The 22029-nt window shown below is 36.5% G+C and overlaps 1 protein-coding gene across 2 annotated transcripts in view; it reads left to right on the top strand.

The window, feature by feature from the left end:
• Positions 1-3267: 3267 nt before the first annotated feature.
• The window catches only part of PRKAA2 (protein kinase AMP-activated catalytic subunit alpha 2), a 75811-nt gene continuing 57049 nt past the window's right edge, over positions 3268-22029 (top strand). The window contains exons 1-3 of one of the 2 annotated variants that reach the window (XM_053693619.1): positions 3268-3527; positions 13373-13514; positions 21620-21713. In XM_053693619.1, the coding sequence (XP_053549594.1) occupies positions 3434-3527; positions 13373-13514; positions 21620-21713 (330 nt within the window). In that variant the 5' untranslated portion in view covers positions 3268-3433. The remainder of the gene's footprint in view (positions 3528-13372; positions 13515-21619; positions 21714-22029) is intronic. The other variant, XM_053693620.1, reaches the window with a different exon arrangement.

The following is a 22029-nucleotide window of genomic DNA, read 5'->3' on the forward strand; positions in this document are numbered from 1 at the left end:
AACGATTAAAAAGTGCAAAACACCCATTGCACTGTATCTGAGACATTTTAAACTATGCAACACTTTAACAATAAGAAAAATATAAGTATTATTTTCTACTGAATAAGCCTGAATAACCCTGAATAACTCCTGAAATAACTCAAATATCCTTATGTATTTAATCCTTTTGTAGTTTGATCTCTTTGCTAAGAAGCAGAGCTAAACAGATCTCTTTAAATACCCTCAGAAAGATAGGGTGGGGTCCCTCCTAATTGCTCACCTATGCAAACAATCTAATTGTTATCTAATTGCAATACTAAAAACCAGAATACAAAAGAATGTAAATTAACTCAAACCTTTAACTATTCAATTTCTGTAGTGAAACTAATTCACAGTTCAGGTCTACCACCTTTAACTATTCAATTTCTGTAGTGAAACTAATTCACAGTTCAGGTCTACCACCTATAAAAAAACAAAATATAAAGTTAATAGAAATACAAAATATATTATCTGAAAGTACAAACTATTCAAGTAACAACAATTTAAAAGAGAAATGTTATATACCTTTCTGAAATAACTCAAATATCCTTATGTATTTAATCCTTTTGTAGTTTGATCTCTTTGCTAAGAAGCAGAGCTAAATGTTTAGCAGAGCTAAACAGATCTCTTTAAATACCCTCAGAAAGATAGGGTGGGGTCCCTCCTAATTGCTCACCTATGCAAACAATCTAATTGTTATCTAATTGCAATACTAAAAACCAGAATACAAAAGAATGTAAATTAACTCAAACCTTTAACTATTCAATTTCTGTAGTGAAACTAATTCACAGTTCAGGTCTACCACCTTTAACTATTCAATTTCTGTAGTGAAACTAATTCACAGTTCAGGTCTACCACCTTTAACTATTCAATTTCTGTAGTGAAACTAATTCACAGTTCAGGTCTACCACCTATAAAAAAACAAAATATAAAGTTAATAGAAATACAAAATATATTATCTGAAAGTACAAACTATTCAAGTAACAACAATTTAAAAGAGAAATGTTATATACCTTTCTGAAATAACTCAAATATCCTTATGTATTTAATCCTTTTGTAGTTTGATCTCTTTGCTAAGAAGCAGAGCTAAATGTTTAGCAGAGCTAAACAGATCTCTTTAAATACCCTCAGAAAGATAGGGTGGGGTCCCTCCTAATTGCTCACCTATGCAAACAATCTAATTGTTATCTAATTGCAATACTAAAAACCAGAATACAAAAGAATGTAAATTAACTCAAACCTTTAACTATTCAATTTCTGTAGTGAAACTAATTCACAGTTCAGGTCTACCACCTTTAACTATTCAATTTCTGTAGTGAAACTAATTCACAGTTCAGGTCTACCACCTATAAAAAAACAAAATATAAAGTTAATAGAAATACAAAATATATTATCTGAAAGTACAAACTATTCAAGTAACAACAATTTAAAAGAGAAATGTTATATACCTTTCTGAAATAACTCAAATATCCTTATGTATTTAATCCTTTTGTAGTTTGATCTCTTTGCTAAGAAGCAGAGCTAAATGTTTAGCAGAGCTAAACAGATCTCTTTAAATACCCTCAGAAAGATAGGGTGGGGTCCCTCCTAATTGCTCACCTATGCAAACAATCTAATTGTTATCTAATTGCAATACTAAAAACCAGAATACAAAAGAATGTAAATTAACTCAAACCTTTAACTATTCAATTTCTGTAGTGAAACTAATTCACAGTTCAGGTCTACCACCTTTAACTATTCAATTTCTGTAGTGAAACTAATTCACAGTTCAGGTCTACCACCTATAAAAAAACAAAATATAAAGTTAATAGAAATACAAAATATATTATCTGAAAGTACAAACTATTCAAGTAACAACAATTTAAAAGAGAAATGTTATATACCTTTCTGAAATAACTCAAATATCCTTATGTATTTAATCCTTTTGTAGTTTGATCTCTTTGCTAAGAAGCAGAGCTAAACAGATCTCTTTAAATACCCTCAGAAAGATAGGGTGGGGTCCCTCCTAATTGCTCACCTATGCAAACAATCTAATTGTTATCTAATTGCAATACTAAAAACCAGAATACAAAAGAATGTAAATTAACTCAAACCTTTAACTATTCAATTTCTGTAGTGAAACTAATTCACAGTTCAGGTCTACCACCTTTAACTATTCAATTTCTGTAGTGAAACTAATTCACAGTTCAGGTCTACCACCTATAAAAAAACAAAATATAAAGTTAATAGAAATACAAAATATATTATCTGAAAGTACAAACTATTCAAGTAACAACAATTTAAAAGAGAAATGTTATATACCTTTCTGAAATAACTCAAATATCCTTATGTATTTAATCCTTTTGTAGTTTGATCTCTTTGCTAAGAAGCAGAGCTAAATGTTTAGCAGAGCTAAACAGATCTCTTTAAATACCCTCAGAAAGATAGGGTGGGGTCCCTCCTAATTGCTCACCTATGCAAACAATCTAATTGTTATCTAATTGCAATACTAAAAACCAGAATACAAAAGAATGTAAATTAACTCAAACCTTTAACTATTCAATTTCTGTAGTGAAACTAATTCACAGTTCAGGTCTACCACCTTTAACTATTCAATTTCTGTAGTGAAACTAATTCACAGTTCAGGTCTACCACCTTTAACTATTCAATTTCTGTAGTGAAACTAATTCACAGTTCAGGTCTACCACCTTTAACTATTCAATTTCTGTAGTGAAACTAATTCACAGTTCAGGTCTACCACCTTTCTGAAATAACTCAAATATCCTTATGTATTTAATCCTTTTGTAGTTTGATCTCTTTGCTAAGAAGCAGAGCTAAATGTTTAGCAGAGCTAAACAGATCTCTTTAAATACCCTCAGAAAGATAGGGTGGGGTCCCTCCTAATTGCTCAACTATGCAAACAATCTAATTGTTATCTAATTGCAATACTAAAAACCAGAATACAAAAGAATGTAAATTAACTCAAACCTTTAACTATTCAATTTCTGTAGTGAAACTAATTCACAGTTCAGGTCTACCACCTTTAACTATTCAATTTCTGTAGTGAAACTAATTCACAGTTCAGGTCTACCACCTTTCTGAAATAACTCAAATATCCTTATGTATTTAATCCTTTTGTAGTTTGATCTCTTTGCTAAGAAGCAGAGCTAAAAGATGCAGACAGCAGCCTAGGAGCTAACTTGCAGTACCGCCCTTGCAGGACCTGCCTGTGTAGGAGGTGGGATTGTGTCACACAGCTACACCAGTAACACACTCAGCTATGACAGGGATCTATTCGTGTCCCATGCCTGGCTCCAGCTGCTCAGGTCATTCCCCGTGTGACACATGCCAGTCCCCTAGCTGACAGCAGCCAGGCAGGCATTCCCTCTCCCCCCAGCTGCATTGTGGGTACACAGAGAAGCAGAATCATGTAAAGATGGCTGAGAAGCAGAAGCACGACGGACGGGTTAAAATAGGACATTACATCCTGGGGGACACGCTGGGAGTCGGCACCTTTGGAAAAGTGAAAAGCTGAGTGTTTATTTCCCTGATTCTCTCTGGCACTTTTCAATGACATTTGCATTTTGTGGAGGGGGGAGCTGTGGGCTGACAGGTCGGGGATTGCTCTGTGCTACGTAAAGTGCGTAGCAGATTGGATCACTATGGAATGAGCGCATAGCTCTGGAGCTAGTATGTTTGTGAATCTTACTACCTAGCTGTCATAGAGAATAAGTGTAAATTAGATACATTGTTGCTGTTAAAGGCACCTCTCAAAATCATAGACCCATATATATAATAAACCTGCTTAACCCTATGGCTGCTGGAAAGGGCTACAGTACATTGGCAAATATGGGGTTAAATTCCCCTTGATGCCCTGAAACTTTTGCTAGGATTTAAAAGTGAAGTAATTTAAATTTGCGTATTGAAATGTTACTGTGTGTGCCCAATTCCTGCATCTGTAGGTGGCATTATACTCAGGAAGGGACGTGTTATTTATATAGAAGTATCAGGTGGAGTTTGGATGTTGACAGCACAGATTCGGATTAATAGCAGAGCCAAACAAAATACCAGGTTGTGTTTCCTCAATATCTACCTATAACATGCAACCACACCCTGTATTTTACTTTATACATTGTCACCTTAAAGGGACAGTACACTGTAAAATTGTTTTTATATTAATGTATTTTCAGTGACTTGTTATACCAGCTGCAGAGTATAAAATATTTGAGAAATTGCATTCTCAGGTTTGTTTGTGTATCTGAAGTAGCTGGTTTTGTGCTTTTAAACCACAGTCTATTACAATGGGTTGAGCTTCAGGTAATATCAGATCTCATTATGTTATCACTTTGTGTACACACACTTGCTTCCTTATCTGATATTTGTCTGGAAAACTAAAGCTCATTACATACATAGAACAATGATAAATTATCATTTTATTACTTAACTATTCCGCACCCCACTGGGAGTGTGATTTCTTCTGCGGGCTGTGTTTACTTAGGCTATTCAATAGCTGAGACTCCAGTATCAAAACGTTCAGTATAGGTTGGGATACCACAAGATAAAATCAGCTATTTCAAAGGGCAAAATAGGGGTAAATGGGCTACTTGTAAACAATTTAATTAAATTCAGCTTGTAAAATAGATCACTGGGAACAATTTAAAAGGGAGAAAATAGTTGGGTGAAACTAAACACTAAATAAATGTTATATAGAATGATGTATTCAAAGAAAAGATTAGCCTTAGAATAATATGTAGATGTATTTTTTAAACTGTCATTAGTTGTTTAAATAGTGACAACATAAGTGCACATTTTAGTGTCTATAAAACATTGGGAGCTGCCATGTTGTAACTTAGGTTACCTCATCTGCTGTGGCCAATTAGGGACAGTTATAAATTGGTCACTAGAGTGTGCAGCCAATGGCTGTGTGCAATATAACAGTGTTCTGCACTTCCTTTTTTAACAGGAACAATTTCAGAATGGAATTACAGGGAAAGGGGACACAATAATGAAAGTATATTGTAAAGTTATTTTATATATACAATTTTACATTTTATTTTACCATCTCAAAGTATTTAATGTCCCTTTAAAACTTTATATTTATACACACGTGTATAATTGCTTTATTTTGTGTGAACCTGTTGATACTCTGTGGGTGGCAATGGGTCTTGGGTGGCAGTTGTTATATTATTCCTGTTTTATTATGCACTTAAAGGCACATCCTAATCAAAATTAAACGTTCAAGATTCAGTCAAGGCATGCAATTTTAAACAACTTTACAATTCACTTTTATCATCAAATTTGCTTTGTTTTCTTGGTTTTCTTTGTTGAAAGCTAAACCTAGGTAGACTCATAAACTGACTTCAAAGCAGTTTAAGGCCGCCTCTTATCTCAATACATTTTGACAGTTTTCACACACTGCTAGTTCACGGTGCCATATAGAATTTGCTCACTCCCGTGGAGTTATTTATGAGTCAGCGCTGATTGACTAAAATGCAAGCTTGTCAAAAGCACTGAAATATAGGGGAAGTCTGCAGAGGCTTAGATACAAGGTAATCACATAGGTAAAACGTATATTAATATAACCGTGTTGATTATGCAAAACTAGGGAATGGGTAATAAAGGGATTATCTATCTTTTTAAACACTTTCCCTTTAAGCAAGTGATGTGCAGACATAATTTGCTTTATGCATTACATTTTTATAAACACCTTCATAAAATAGTTGGAAACCAGTTTTAAAGCTGAACAAATTGTATATATAATCCAACTTCTTATTTTTTTCTCTCTTAATTTAGACCATGCTGATAAGTAAAAGTGACAAACAAGCCCATGGTTATGAGGTAAAGGATTAGATGTCAACCTTAGGCCTACAAGAAAAAAATTGATTAGACAACTAAAAAACAAAAAAAAAATAGGTCAACTCCTTTTTTCTTTTTTTACATTAATGGCACACTGGCTAATGGTTAATCCAGCTCTGTGTTTGTGATGCACGGTCACCATGGCGATCTGAAAAATAATATCTAGGATAGCAATGATCCTCTGCTTCACAAAACAAGCTCTCAAGTGAATGATGAGCGTTATGAAGCGATAGGTCCCTCATTATAATATAGCATAACAGTTTTTAAACGACCAGTAAATACAGTAGATTTGCATAACCAAAAAATGCTTGATAAAAAGACAATGCAATAGCACTTAGTCTGAACTTCAAGTGAGAAGTGGATTTGTTTCAAAGAAATTTCTGTTATGTCTATTTCAACTCCCCCTATATCATGTGACAGCCATCAGCCAATCACAAATGCATATACGTATTTTCTGTGAATTCTTGCACATGCTCAGTAGTAATTGGTGACTCAAAAAGTGTAAATATAAAAAGACTGTGCACATTTTTGTTAATGGAAGTGAATTGGAAAGTTGTTTAAAACGACTGCTCTATCTGAGTCATAAAAGTTTAATTTTGACTTGAGTGTCCCTTTAAAGGGACAGTTTACTCAAAAATGTTCACCCCTTTAATTTGCACCCAATGATCCACTTTACCTGCTGGAGTGTATTAAATTGTTTACAAATATTTTCGTTAAGCTTATATTGGCATTTGAAATAGTTTATTTAGCCTGTGGTATCCCCACCTATTCTAAAAGTTTTTAGCTTCGAGGCCAAGCTGTGTAATCACAGCCAGTAGAAGAAATTACACTCCCAGTGGGTTATAGAAGAGATAAGGTAATAAAATGTTAATTTTCCATTGTTCTCTCCAAGTATTGGTGATTGGTTTATGGACAGATATAAGATAAAGAAGCAGGTATATGTACACAATGTGATACAGTAATGAGATCTGATTATACCTACAGATATAAGATAAAGAAGCAGGTATATGTACACAATGTGATAAAGTAATGAGATCTGATTATACCTACAAGCTCAACCCATTTTATTAGGTTGTAGATTCAAAACATAAAATCAGCTAATTCATATACACAAATAAACCTTAAAAACAAATCTCATACATTTTATACTCTGCAGCTGTCAAAAAAAGTAATTGGGAACACATTAAGGGAAAAGCAATTTTATAGTGTACTGTCCCTTTAAGCTATCACTTAGATAGGGCTCCTTTCAAGAGCCAGCGATGGCTAAAGTAAGGTATCAGGTGGCTGTTTTCTGGTTGTATAACTTTGTGAATTGTATATGCATAATATAGACACCAATGTATTTATCTCTGGCAGGTGAAGGGTTATTAAATAAATACCTTCGTCTGCAAATGTAGTGTTGGTCACAAACTGTAATAATTGTGCAGCAGACAAAAACATTATTACTGTAACTTCCTTTGATTTATAAACATTTGTTAAATAATCACAGCAAAACAATACTATCTAAATATAGCATTTTATATTCTTTTGTTTGTTTCTGTGATGTTAGCTTTGGTGTAAAATATCATCTCTGACTTCACTGAGACTTGAAATCTATATTCCAGAAATGCTCTATTCGCTTTACTGCACAACAATATTCCAATGACCCCAATATTAGTTTATTTATGTGTAATGTTTCTATGGTATATTAGCTATAAATATTTTTATCTTTGGTAACTTTTTTTAAGGTTTTTTTTTTACCCTAACGCACAACTCGTAATCTAGCCGCATGTTTACTAATCAGCTGATTTCCCCTGTGCTCTAGTTTAGATATCCTCAGAATCTGGCCTGTTAGGGAGGTCTGGGGACAGGTTTGAGAATCAGTGCAATAGAGCATACATTTGTAACAACTTTCCAATTTACTTCTATTAACAATTGTGCGTCATTATCTTGGTATTCTTTGTTGAAGGAGCAGAAATGCACTGCTGGGAGCTAGCTGAACACATTGGTAAGTCAATGGCAAGTGGCATATATGTGCAGCCCCCAATCAGCAACTAGCTCCCAGCTCCTGAGCCTACCTAAGTATGTTTCTCAACAACGTATTCCAAGAGAACTCAGCAAATTAAATAAAAGAAGTAAATTAGAAAGTTGTTTAAAATGCTATGCTCTATCAGAATCATGAAATAAACATTTCGGTTTTCGTGACCCTTCAAACCTTCATTATGTAGACAGAGTGTACAATTTTAAACAAAACAAAACAAAAAAATCCTATTTACCTAAATGACAAATTTGCTTCTTTTTCTTGGTATCATTTGTTGAAGAGCAAACCTAAGTAGGCTCATAAATGAGAATTCCCAATTTGCAGATGGTTGTTGAATATATTAGCTAGACTGTGTGAATGAATATGATTTGTATGAAGAATTTTGTTGAAACAAAAATTGCAGTATAGGTGAGCACTAAATGAATAGCGTGTCGAGATAAATAGTGAAAAAGGTATTAACCAAACACTAGATGCCTAATAATGACGTTTAATATGAAATAGTGGGGTACAAACACTTTAATATAGATGAAAATTCATGCAATGATAAAATAGAATAATGTTAATAAAAACATATGTACCTTGCAAGGTTTACTATACAGCGAGTGTACACATTGTAAAGGGTAAATGCCAATAAAACATTAAGGACCATAAGGGCAAATTGTGCACCTCGTTCTGTTTTTGTAAACAGAATGGCAGAAAAAAACTCCAAATGAGGTGAACAAAACAGTCAGTACCTTGTTAGGATAAGGAAACCGGAGGGTTCCGGGTCGGAAAAAAAGCTGGTAAACACAAAAGCAGATTTCGCCAATATGTGTGGCGTGGTTCAGATCAAACCTGGGTGGTTCTAGGTAACGTGACTTGGTTTGTTGCAATGTGATTGGATGGTGATCGATGTCAAACAAGATGTGGGATTGTTACGTTTTCGGTTTTGCTCAATCCAAAGTGTGGGATTGGTTGGATATCGGCTTGGCTTGAGAGTAGGATAGGTTGAAAATTGGCTTTGCACAATCCTAAGCGTGGGATTGGTTACATGTTGCCTTTGCTCAAGCCAAGGCGTGAGATTGGGATTTGTTGGCTTGTCACAAACGTAGCCTTGGGATGTATGAAATACCGGCTAAGTAGAGATCCTGTTTGGTAAATTTTTAGCTTCCAAATGAAGGGCAAGAAAGAAGCTTAACTCCAAACAGACTGTGGGGCACCGTGTTTCTGGCGAGCCTGCAGGCTCGCCAGAAACAGCAGTTATGAAGCAGCGGTCTTCAACACGATCGAGTATGATCGGGTTGATTGACATCTCCCTGCTGGCGGCCGATTGCCCGTGAGTCTACAGGGGGCGACGTTGCACCAGCAGCTATTGTGAGCTGCTGGTGCAATGCTGAATCAATGTCTGTTGGACCTGATCTGCACTGTCGGATCAGGTCCGACAGACATTTAATTATTCGGCCTCAATGTCTGTGTGTGTATAAAATGGCTACAGAACAATACTGCAAGATCCTGCCAGTCACTGGTTATTTGTGATCTGTGCCGAGGACTTCAATGCAGAACGTATAAAATAAAGTGTCCCAAGCAAATGCAGAATAAATGAAATGTCCCAAGTAAATACAGCACTTTGAGCAAAAGATCCACAGCAGGGAGCTTATCAATGTGGTTGCTGTGTTGGATATGAGTGCTGATAAATCTAGCAGTTACAAGTAGCGATAAATCAGTGAACTCTCTAGCGGTTTAGGCCCAGGTGGCCTTTATCAAGATGTTCACTTAGGGTTTGAGTATCTTTTAAATAATATACAAGGAGAGTCTTATTGGTTCTTTGGGGCAGTTAATCAGCCTATCACCTAATAGCGGTTACAGATTTGATTGACATACGTATTAGCCAATGATATCACATACAAGTTGTATCAAAGACAGGTAAATACATTGATACATATAGAAACAATAAATTAATGTATTTTTAAACATTTTTAGATAGGTTATAAATTATAATAATAATAAATAGTACATGTGATATATACACTATGTGTTGGTATATACGCTAAAATAATAACTTAGTCAATGGGAGAGATGAAAACAATTATTGTGAATGAATAAAGCATATGTATGTACTGTATAGAACCCCTGGACATTTCCTACTAGAAAAAAAAAAAAAAAAAAATATATATATATATATATGCATATACAATCCATGAAAAAAAACATGCATACATACATATATAAATATAAGTTCGTGCAAAAATATGCCTATACATCATATGAAAAAACATGCATATATAGATATGTGTGTGCAAAAAAGGCTCATGGTAAAATAGATAAATAATTATAAAAAATAGTTAAAAATAAAAATGCATTGAGATAATACAGTATGTACAACAAAAATGCATATTTAGAATTTCAAAATATGTGATATGATATACTAAAAATATATCAGAAAGATTTTCAATTATTTAAAGATTCCCTATATTAGGACATTTAAATCAAAATCAGTGTGAAAACCTAAGGGGGTCTTTAAATAATTGAAAGTCTTTCTGATATATTAAAATTAAAAATGTACTCTGCTCCTTGTCTGAGAAGTTGTGTCTCAATATTACCTCCTCTATTATTTAAATGTACTTTCTTAACACCCCAGAATTTAGTGTCTTATGTCTCCTTTATTGACTTCTGTAAAGTGTTTGTATAGTGCAGTTTCAGAGGATTTTTTCTCTATTAAAAGGAGGTGCTCACGTATCCTGTCCCTAAGAAAACTGCTTGTCCAAAACATTGTAAATAACATACAATAAATGACATTTTTGTCACTACACCTTATTACATCTTTTATTTTAATACATTTTTTGTGTTATAGGATTTTACCTCCGTTTTAGTACTGTATCTGCATGCTTTGCAAGTGTAGCATGGGTAGAATCCCACTAATTTTGTACCTAAAAAGTCTACATCAAGGTTTTCTTTATTTTTATATTCGCTGGGGGATAAGAAGTTCTTTACATTTTTGGCCTTTTTGCATATAATATCAGGATTGTTTAACTCTATTACCCAAAATCTGATCTTCTTTGATAAAGTGCCAGTGTCTTTTTAAGATCTTTTTAATTTCAAAGTGCTGAGTGCTATAGTTGGTAATAAAAGGTATAGAGAATCATCTTTTTTTGGTGATATTTTTGTCCTTATAGTTTGTTCATGTTTAGGCATTAGTAGGGTTGCTCTATCTATGTGTTTAACTTCTTGTTTAACATTTTGTATAGTTTGCATATTGTACCCTTTCTCTTTAAATCTTTCAGTAAGTATTTCTGATTCTGTCTTGTAATTGTCAATATTGGAACAATTCTTTTTGATGCAAAGAAATTGACCTTTTGGAATATTGGTCTTCGATTTTTCAAGATGACAACTCTCGTTGTGAATATAATTGTTAGCATCAATTAGTTTAAAATACGTACTGGTATTAATCTGTTTGTTTTGAATTTTAATCTCTATGTCAAGAAAATGGGTTTTATTGCAACTATATTCGTGTGTGAAACTTAAGCCAAATTTGTTTGTGTTCATATCCTCAATAAAAATCTCAGGTAGTTCGACATCTCCTCTCCAAATTATGAAGATGTCATCTATATAGCGATTGTACAGCACGAGGTTCGCCTCCCAGTTACCTGGAGTTATGAAAAGTTTTTCAAAATGCCCCATAAATAAATTAGCATAACTGGGTGCGAACCTCGTGCCCATCACTGTACTTTTAGTTTGTATAAATAATTGCTCGTTGAATAGAAAAACATTATTGTTAAAGGGACATGAAACCCCAATTTTTTTTTTCATAGTTCGGATAGAGAATACAATTTTAAACAACTTTCCAATTTACTTCTGTTATTTAATTTGCTTCCTTATCTTGTTATCCTTTGCTGAAAGGTTTATCTAGGAAAGCTCAGGATCAGCAAAGAACCTAGATTCTAGCTGCTGATTGGTGGCTGCATATATATACCGATTGTCATTGGCCACACAGACACTGTCTATTTGGAGTTAAGCTTCTTTCTTGCCCTTTTACCAAACCGGATCTCCACTAAGCCGGTATTTCATATATCCCAAGGCTGTTTGTGTCCAGCCGTTTTCCAACCAATCCCACGCCTTGGATTGAGCAAAGGCAACATCTAACTAATCCCACGCCTTGGATTGTGCAAAGCTGATATTCAACCTATCCTACGTTCAATCCAAGCCGATATCCAACCAATCCAGCGCTTTGGATTGAGCAAAACCGAAAACGTACCAATCCCACGTCTAGGATTGTTTGACATCGATCACCATCCAATCACGTTGCAACAAACCAAGTCACGTGACCCAGACCATCCAGGTTTGATCTAAACCACGCCACACATATTGGCGAAATTTGCTTTTGTGTTTACCAGCTTTTTTTACGATCCGGAACCCTCCGGTTTCATTATCCTAACAAGGTACTGACTGTTTTGTTCACCTCATTTGGAGTTTTTTTCTGGCATTCTGTTTACAAAAACAGAACGAGGTGCACAATTTGCCCTTATGGTCCTTAATGTTTTATTGGCATTTACCCTTTAAAATGTGTGCACTCGCTGTATAGTAAACCTTGCAAGGTACATATGTTTTTATTAACATTATTCTATTTTATCATTGCATGAATTTTCATCTATATAAAAGTGTTTGTACCCCACTATTTCATATTAAGCGTCATTATTAGGCATCTAGTGTTTGGTTAATACCTTTTTCACTATTTATCTCGACACGCTATTCATTTAGTGCTCACCTATACTGCAATTTTTGTTTTTACTTTTATTACATTTAGAGGAAAGGTTGCATTTTGTTAGGTGTAGCTTTATTGAGATTCAGAAGTGTAACACCTCATATTGTTGTGCTGAAGAATTTTGTTGCCCCAAACTTTATTATAGTATAAAATAGAGGTTTTTTTTTCTCAGTAATAACTGTATAATGTGTTGATTTCCTATATGATTTTGTAAATTTCTTAGTCTCCTTTATATTTTTCAGAAAAGTTGGCAACCCTACTTACTGGTGACACCATCCCTACTTGCTGGTGACACCATCCCTTCTTACTGGTGACACCATCCCTTCTTACTGGTGACACCAACTCTTCTTACTGGTGACACCAACCCTTCTTGCTGGTGACACCATCCCTACTTGCTGGTGACACCATCCCTTTTTACTTGTGACACCAACCCTACTTACTTGTGACACCAACCCTACTTACTGTTGACACCAACCCTTCTTACTGGTGACACCATCCCTACTTACTGGTGACACCATCCCTACTTGCTGGTGACACCATCCCTACTTGCTCTTGACACCATCCCTACTTGCTGGTGACACCAACCGCAGATCTCTGTCAGCCACTAAATTCAATTCAACGTTAGCTTTTAACACCTTGCTGTATTTCATCATTATCTAATATACTTGTGTAGATGAATTCTGTTAGACTGTGCTGAATAAAACTTGTGAGAAGGAAGAAAGGTTTAAACAGAGTGTAACATTTTAATTTCTGTTTATTAGTTGGGGAACATCAGCTGACTGGACATAAAGTGGCTGTGAAAATTTTAAATCGACAGAAGATACGAAGTTTAGATGTGGTTGGAAAAATCAAGCGAGAAATACAAAACCTGAAACTTTTTCGTCACCCGCATATAATCAAACTGTAAGTTTCACCAGTTTTGTACAGATGCACCCACATAACTATGTTGTTGTAGCATTGTGTGAAAATAATAGGACTCTTCATAAACGTTATTTTACTGGGAGATACTTATTATCTTTGTTTCTTTGGATATCATCAATATTGATTGTCAAGTAGAACTTTTTCTTAGAATGTGTTTCTTTTGCTTCTGTCAGTGTCTGTGATATCAGTAACACAATCTTCTGAAACACCTGTAGCTCTGAAATGAAAGTATTAAAGGGACATGAAACCCATATTTTTTATTTCATGATTCAGAAAGAGCATGCAATTTTAAACAACTTTTCAATTTACTATTATTTAATTTGCTTCCTTCTCTTGTTATCCTTTGCTGAAAGGTTTATTTAGGTAAGCTCAGGGGCAGCAAATAACCTAGGTTCTAGCTGCTGCTTGGTGGCTGCAATTGCCATTGGCTCACCCATTTGTTCAGTTAAAAACCAGTAGTGCATTGCTGCTCCTTCAACAAATGATACCAAAAGAATGAAACAAATTTGATGATAGAAGTAAACTGGAAAGTTGTTTAAAATTGTAGGTTCTACCTAAATCATGAAAGAACATTTTTGGGTTTCATGTCCCTTTAAGGGGTATCATAATCTCTATGCAGCATAATGGAATTAGATTCTAGATATTTCAACGGTCAGCAGGAATGCTATTCTTATGCTGTAATGATAAAACCTTATAAATATTGCACAGATACATTTTAGATTATTAATGTGACTTTACTGATAAACAAACTTAAAGGGACACTGTACCCAAAATTTTTCTTTCGTGATTCAGATTGAGCATGACATTTTAAGCAACTTTCTAATTTACTCCCATTATCAAATTTTCTTCATTCTCTTGGTATCTTTATTTGCAATGCAATAATGTAAGTTTAGATGCCGGCCCATTTTTTGGTGAACAACCTGGGTTGTCCTTGCTGATTGGTGGATAAATTCATCCACCAATAAAAAAGTGCTGTCCAGAGTACTGAAACCAAAAAAAAAGCTTAGATGCCTTCTTTTTCAAATAATGATAGCAAGAGAATGAAGAAAAATTGATAATAGGAGTAAATTAGAAAGTTGCTTAAAATTGCATGCTCTTTCTGAATTACAAAAGAACAAATTTGGGAACAGTGTCCCTTTAATAATCCATCTAGTGCAGTGTTTTTCAACCAGTGTGCCGTGAGAGATCCTCAGGTGTGCCGCGGCAGACTGACAACAGTGCAGGGGTGTTTGTGAATGAATGTCAATATGTCATGTATAGCTTGTAGGAGGCATGACATGACAGCACAGTACAGTGTGTGTGTATATATATCCTGTATTAGGCTACAATATGTGATTTTGTAATATTTTGGGATGGTGGTGTGCCACAGGATTTTTTAATGTAAAAAAGTGTGCCACGACAAAAAAAAGGTTGCAAATCACTGATCTAGTGAATCTGAACCTAGGGCTCTAAGCAATATTTATTATTGTGCCATATAAGAGTGCTCAACCCAGATCCCTTCTGACAATAAAAGCTTGATTCATGCCATTAAACACAATGCCCAGTATTCAGCTGTGCCAGTACCTGATTTTCTTGGCAAAATCAATTTTATAATTTCAAATTAAAATGTTAAATCGGTGTCCTATCTGTGCTGCAGATTATTTCAAAGCTTTCATAACTTTAAAAACATAAATGTTACACACCTTACATGGGAAATATATTAAGTGGTATTTCTGACTAGCTATAGGAGTTTTAAAATTGTTCAACCTTTACCTCTAGAGAATCCATTGGTCCAGTTCTGTGTGTGCAGGGTATAGTTGTTTTGTGTAACATTCTCATTTAACAGGTTAATATACTTTTTTTTTTATTGTATTATTTAATACAAATTAAACAATATTGATTGATTGACAACTCCTACAGCTATATTTTGTTGACAGGAAGGGGCCTATTTATGAAAGGCCTGTCGGACATGATCCAACATTGCGGGTCATGTCCGACAGATCTCGCTGAATGCGGAGAGCAATACGCTCTCCGCATTCAGCATTGCACCAGCAGCTCTTGTGAACCGCTGGTGCAACGCCGCCCCCTGCAGATTTAGTGCCAATCGGCCGCCAGCAGGGGGTGTCAAGCAACCCAATCGTATTCGATCGGTTTGAATTGCGGCAATGTCTGTTCGCCTCCTCAGAGCAGGCGGACAGGGTTATTGAGCAGCTGTCTTTAGACTGGTGTTTCGGGTGAAGAAACACGGAGCTTTAAGCTCCATACGGAGCTTGATAGATATGCCCTGAAGAGTCTTCTGGTACAGCAGGAACAAAATGTAGATTTATTTAAAGGGTCACTCAAGTCAAAATTAACTTTTATGACTCAGTCAGAGCAGCAATTTACTTCTATTATCAAATTTTGCACAGTCTTTTTTTTATATTCACATTTTCTGGGGAACAAGATCCTACTGAGCATGTGCACAAGCGCACAGGTTATAAGTATACTAGTGTATGATTGGCTGATGTCTGTCACATGATATAGGGGGCTGGAAAACGAGAGAAAAAAATTAATTTGTCTAAAAAAAATCCACTGCTTATTTGAAATTCAGAGTAGGTATTATTGCATTGTCTTTTCATTACGCACTTGTTAATTATGTAATTCTACTGCATTTAGTGGTACAGGGACATCTTGTGTTTTTTGTTTGTTTGTAAATTAAAATAACAAAACAGACATTTTAAAATATAATGTTTCAGGTAGATCAAATCAAAACAGTGAAGCATTTTCCTTTTAGAGACATTTTGAATCATTTATAACCACAGCTCTAGTTTGCAGCTAGTGGGTTTCCCTATTACACGGCATCTATAACCTTTTGGTGCTACTCTGTTTTGTCTCAGATTGAAAATTGTATTTGGCAATCTGCCTGTTACTCGTAAAGCTTTGAAGGCTGTGGAGATAATCTCTATCCATATATTTCTTGTATGCAGAGGTTCTTAACATATTTTACCTGGTAACACCCCGGAATTTGAGGTCCCAGAGTCTATACATAAAACACAATCAGATTCATCTACAATAACCTATAGAAAATGTCAGTATTAAACCGAAAGTGTCCTAAAGCGTAAAAAAATTAAATTAAATTCTTGCCCCTGGGCCCTGTGGTTTCTAGTTACGCCTCTGGCTGTGTGTGTGCTCTCCTAGCATCACTACTATATATGTGTGTTACTGGCAACCAAGGGGATAAAATGACTGCTCAATTGTGAAAAAATTACATTGTAGAATCAAGAGGGGGGACATTATGTGACCTCACATACTACATGTGCCCAGTCACCCACCTATGGGTCTTCAGGTATTTTTATGGAGCACAGCAAGCAACTTTGTACATGTAGATAAAGTCCCACCCAGGAACCACGAACATTGCAACTCCAAAGCATATTATGGTCTGTGAGCCAATCAGAAGTTGCAGTTGCATGACCCTGCCAACCACTGGTCACAATGCATGACCCTGCCAATCACTGGTCACGATGCATGACCCTGCCAATCACTGGTCACGATGCATGACCCTGCCAATCACTGGTCACGATGCATGACCCTGCCGATCACTGATCACGATGCATGACCCTGCCAATCACTGGTCACGATGCATGATCCTGCCAATCACTGGTCACGATGCATGACCCTGCCAATCACTGATCACAATGCATGACCCTGCCGATTACTGGTCACAATGTGCATGACCCCACCAATCACTGGTCATGATGCATGACCCCACCAATCACTGGTCATGATGCATGACCCTGCCATTCACTGGTCACGATGCATGACCCTGCCAATCACTGGTCACGATGCATGACCCTGCCAATCACTGGTCATGATGCATGACCCTGCCAATCACTGGTCACAATGCATGACCCTGCCAATCACTAGTCACAATGTGCATGACCCTGCCAATCACTGGCCATGATGCATGAGCCTGCCAATCACTGGTCACAATGTGCATGAGCCTGCCAATCACTGGCCATGATGCATGAGCCTGCCAATCACTGGTCACAATGTGCGTGACCCTGTCAATCACTGATCACAATACATAACCCTGCCAATAACTAGTCATTTTTCTTCATAATTAATAAAGAAAAAAGTTAATAGTAATTTAAGAAACACAAATGCTGTTAATGATTATCTCAGACGTTAGCGCCTTTGTTATGTCTGACCTTGTTTATTACGTTATCTGTACAGCATAGTTTAAAAATAGAATGAAAAAATAGGCTACACTGAGGCGTCTGGCTGAGGAAATATTGCCGTTCTGCAGTATTTAAAGTTACACTAAACCCAAATTTGTTCTTTCATGATTCAGATAGAGCAGCAAATTTTAAGCAACTTTCTAATTTACTCCTATAATCAATTTTTCTTCGTTCTCTTGCTATCTTTATTTGTAAAAGCAGGAATCTAAGCTTAGGAGCTGGCCCATTTTTTGTTCAGCACCCTGGGTAGCGTTTACTGATTTGTGAATGCATTGAAAAGCAATTAAAGACACAAAAAACACAGGTTTTCCTGTGTAGTCAAACATATATCATTCATATGGAATATCATTTAAAGGGACAGTCTACACCAGAATTTTTATTGTTTTATAAAGATAGATTAACCCTTTATTACTCATTCCTCAGTTTTGCATAACCAATACAATTACAGAGGTAACATTTATATTAATATAACAGTGTTGGTTATGCAGGAATGGGTAATAAAGGGATAATCTATCTTTTTAAACGACACAGATTCTGGAGTAGAATGTCCCTTTAAGTATACAGTCAATATCTATTCTGCAAAAATGTTCCGGCAATTTAACTTTTTCCCCCCATTCTCACAGAGAGGCTAAAGTTCACCCTGATGACTTGAGAACTTCTGCCCTGGTCAAGCAGTCCCTAGATACAGCATTGCAGGGTAAAAGCGTAATTATCTTTGTCACTAATTGACTACAAAGGACATGTGGTAAACATACTCAAGAGGAGTTTGAAGGAGTGTGTCCATGGATTGTTGAATGCTAAACTTACTATTTAAAAATGTTGCTAAATCTTTAAGCATCTGTACATATCAGCCAATGAGCTTTAAGGGGAAGTTCCCATCACCCAATCCTAGTTCGTAGGAAGTCTATATCAGCCAGTGAGAATATGCAGGAAGTAAATAACTGATGCTGCTGTATTTATTTAGTTGTTACTTCACATTGTTTTGTCTGCAGAGACTTGGATACAAGGTAATCACAGAGGTAAAGCCCTCTAGTTATCAAGGTCTGTCGGACCTGATCCGACAGTGCGGATCAGGTCCGACAGACCTCGCTGAATACGGCGAGCAATACGCTCGCCGTATTCAGCATTGCACCAGCAGCTCACAAGAGCTGCTGGTGCAACGACGACCCCTGCAGACTCGCGGCCAATGGGCCGCCAGCAGGGAGGTGTCAATCAACCCGATCGTACTTGATCGGGTTGATTTCCGGCGATGTCTGTCCGCCTGCTCAGAGCAGGCGGACAGGTTATGGAGCAGCGGTCTTTGTGACCGCTGCTTCATAACTGCTGTTTCTGGCGAGCCTGCAGGCTCGCCAGAAACACGGGGCATCAAGCTCCATTCGGAGCTTGATACATATGCCCCTAAGAGTATATTTATCTAAGTCTCTGCAGACTGCCCCCTTATTTCAGTTATTTTGACAGACTTGCGTTTTAGCCAATCAATGCTGACTCCTAGGTAACTCCACAGGCGGCCTTCAAGGGCTTAGAAATTAGCATATGAGCCTAACTAGGTTTAGCTTTCAACTAAGAAGACAAAGCGGACCATTTATCAAGCTCCGAATGGCCGTGTTTCTGGCAAGTCTTCAGAAACACCAGTTATGAAGCAAATCTCCAGAAACGCCAGTTATGAAGCAGCGGTCTAAACCTGTCCACCTGCTCTGAGCTGGCGGACAGGAATTGCCACAATTCAACCCGATCGAGTACGATCGGTTTGATTGACATCTCCCTGCTGGCGGCCGATTGGCCACGAGTCTGCAGGGGGCAGTGTTGCACCAGCAGCTCTTGTGATCTGCTGGTGCAATGCTGAATACGGAGAGCGTATTGCTTTCTGCATTCAGCGATGTCTGTCGGATCAGGTCCGACAGACATTTGATAATTCGGCCTCCAAGAGAGCAAAGCAAAATTTATAATAAAAGTAAATTGGAAAGTTGCCCTATCTGAATCATGAAAAGTTATTTTTGACTAGACTGTCCCTTTAAGCATGAATTGTGTTCTGTTTTTTGTTTTGTTTGTTTTATACAAAAAATGTGAAGTAACAACTAAATAAATACAGCAGCATCAGTTGGTACTTCCTGCATATTCTCACTGGCTGATATAGACTTCCTACGAACTAGGATTGGGTGATGGGAACTTCCCCTAAAGCTCATTGGCTGATATGTACAGATGCTTTTAGATTTAGCAACATTTTTAAATAGTAACAATCCATGGACACACTCCTTCAAACTCCTCTTGAGTATGTTTACCATATGTCCTTTGTAGTCAATTAGTGACAGAGATGATTAAGCTTTTACCCTGCAACGCTGTATCTAGTGACTGCTTGACCAGAGCAGAAGTTCTGAAGTCATCAGGGTGAACTTCAGCCTCTCTGTGAGAATGGGGGAAAAAAAGTTAAATTACAGGAAAATTAGGCAGAATACATATTGACTGTGTACTTAAAGGGACATTCTACTCCAGAATATTTGTTGTTTTAAAAGATAGATAATCCCTTTATTACTCATTCCCCAGTTTTGCATAACCAACACTGTTATATTAATATAATTTTTACCTATGTAATTACCTTGTATCTAAGCATCTTCAGACTGCACCCTTATCTCAGTTCAAGTAACTCCACCTTTAAGTTATTTCAGGGTTATTAAGCATTTTAGGGGAAATTCAGTTTTGTACTGTATCTTCATTTTACCTGGAGTAAGTAATAAAAACATTAGCACTCCCCCCAATAAAGAATATGTGCTATATAACACAATTACACACCGAAAGAGAAACTGTATGCCAGGAAAGAAAAACACCTCAGTGGCTTGTTCTATGGCCCGGTTACAACCTGGGAGTAGTTTCTTTTAGCTCAATTATGCTTTTCACAGAGGAAAACTTTCCTAAAGTATATCAGTCTGATCCCGCATAGCAATGTCAGTCCAGCCCCAAAATACCAGGCAATCCTCATCTTAACAAGGGAAATGGCAACCCCAAACGATCATTTGGGCCTCCTCAGTGAGGTGCAGCCATATCCCTTTAAGCACATTGGGCAAGGAGTCCACGTCTGGGTTCCCCATCAGCCTTAGGGTGACTTTCCACAGCATCATAATACAAATACATACAGAGCGAGAAGCAGTCTGTTAGGAATGAACAACAGCTAAGGAACAAACAAGTTCAACTCAGCAACAAACAAGTTCCGCTCAGGAACAAACAAGTTCCGCTCAGGAACAAACAAGTTCCGCTCAGGAACAAACAAGTTCCGCTCAGGAACAAACAAGTTCCGCTCAGGAACAAACAAGTTCAGCTCAGGAACAAACAAGTTCAGCTCAGGAACAAACAAGTTCAGCTCAGGAATGAACGAACAAGTTCAGCTCCGGAACAAACAGCAGCTCTGTGGTTTGTTCTATGGGTTGCTCTATGGCCCAGTTGTGCTTTTAACCTTTTTAAGATTGTATTCTTTATCTGAATCATGAAAAAAAAATTGATTTCATGTCCCTTTTAAATATAGTGTATTTACTTGCTAAATGAATCTCTGCATATACAGTTACAATATTTATTGTTAATTTGCCATTATAGTGCAAAAATTACATATCCAAATTTGTTAAAGCTTGAAAATGTAACACTGCATGTTGCTATGTGTTTAATCCTTTGCAGGGGTTAAACACATAGTTAAGGTACTGTTCGGGAGCCTCAGAGCACTGCTGGTCTCAAGCACATACTGACGGTCACACAAGATGACAATTGCTAAATTCATACAAATGAAATGTATCTTCTACTGTCATTAAATAAAGATTTCTTATTAAAGAATGTTTTGCAAATTCATATGTTAAATGATATGTAATTCCTGCTCCACAAAGTCTAAATATCTGTAGCACTTTTCTACAGGTACCAGGTGATAAGCACTCCAACTGACTTCTTTATGGTTATGGAATATGTATCTGGTGGAGAATTATTTGATTACATCTGCAAACATGGGAGGGTAAGTTGTGTTTTATACACTTTTTGTTAATATAAATTATATATATTTATGTCTTTAGTGATTTGTCGGTCATTAATTTGATCAGTTATGTAAGTCATGTGATTCTGGACCCTTCTTTGTACGTCTCTTTACTTTCAGTTTTATGTTCCCTCATCTTGCTAATATGGAGGACAGCAGCCCCACTGGAATACACTGTGCCAAATTAAACTACCCCCCCCCAACTCTTTCAAATACAAACAAACCCTAAACTGGCACACAGGGATTACTGTAAATTTGTACTGAGGAAGCAAACAGTATCTGACACAAGCAGGGATTA

This window comes from Bombina bombina, chromosome 10 (genome assembly GCF_027579735.1).
Source record: "Bombina bombina isolate aBomBom1 chromosome 10, aBomBom1.pri, whole genome shotgun sequence".
In the NCBI taxonomy this organism is placed as follows: Eukaryota; Metazoa; Chordata; class Amphibia; order Anura; family Bombinatoridae; genus Bombina; species Bombina bombina.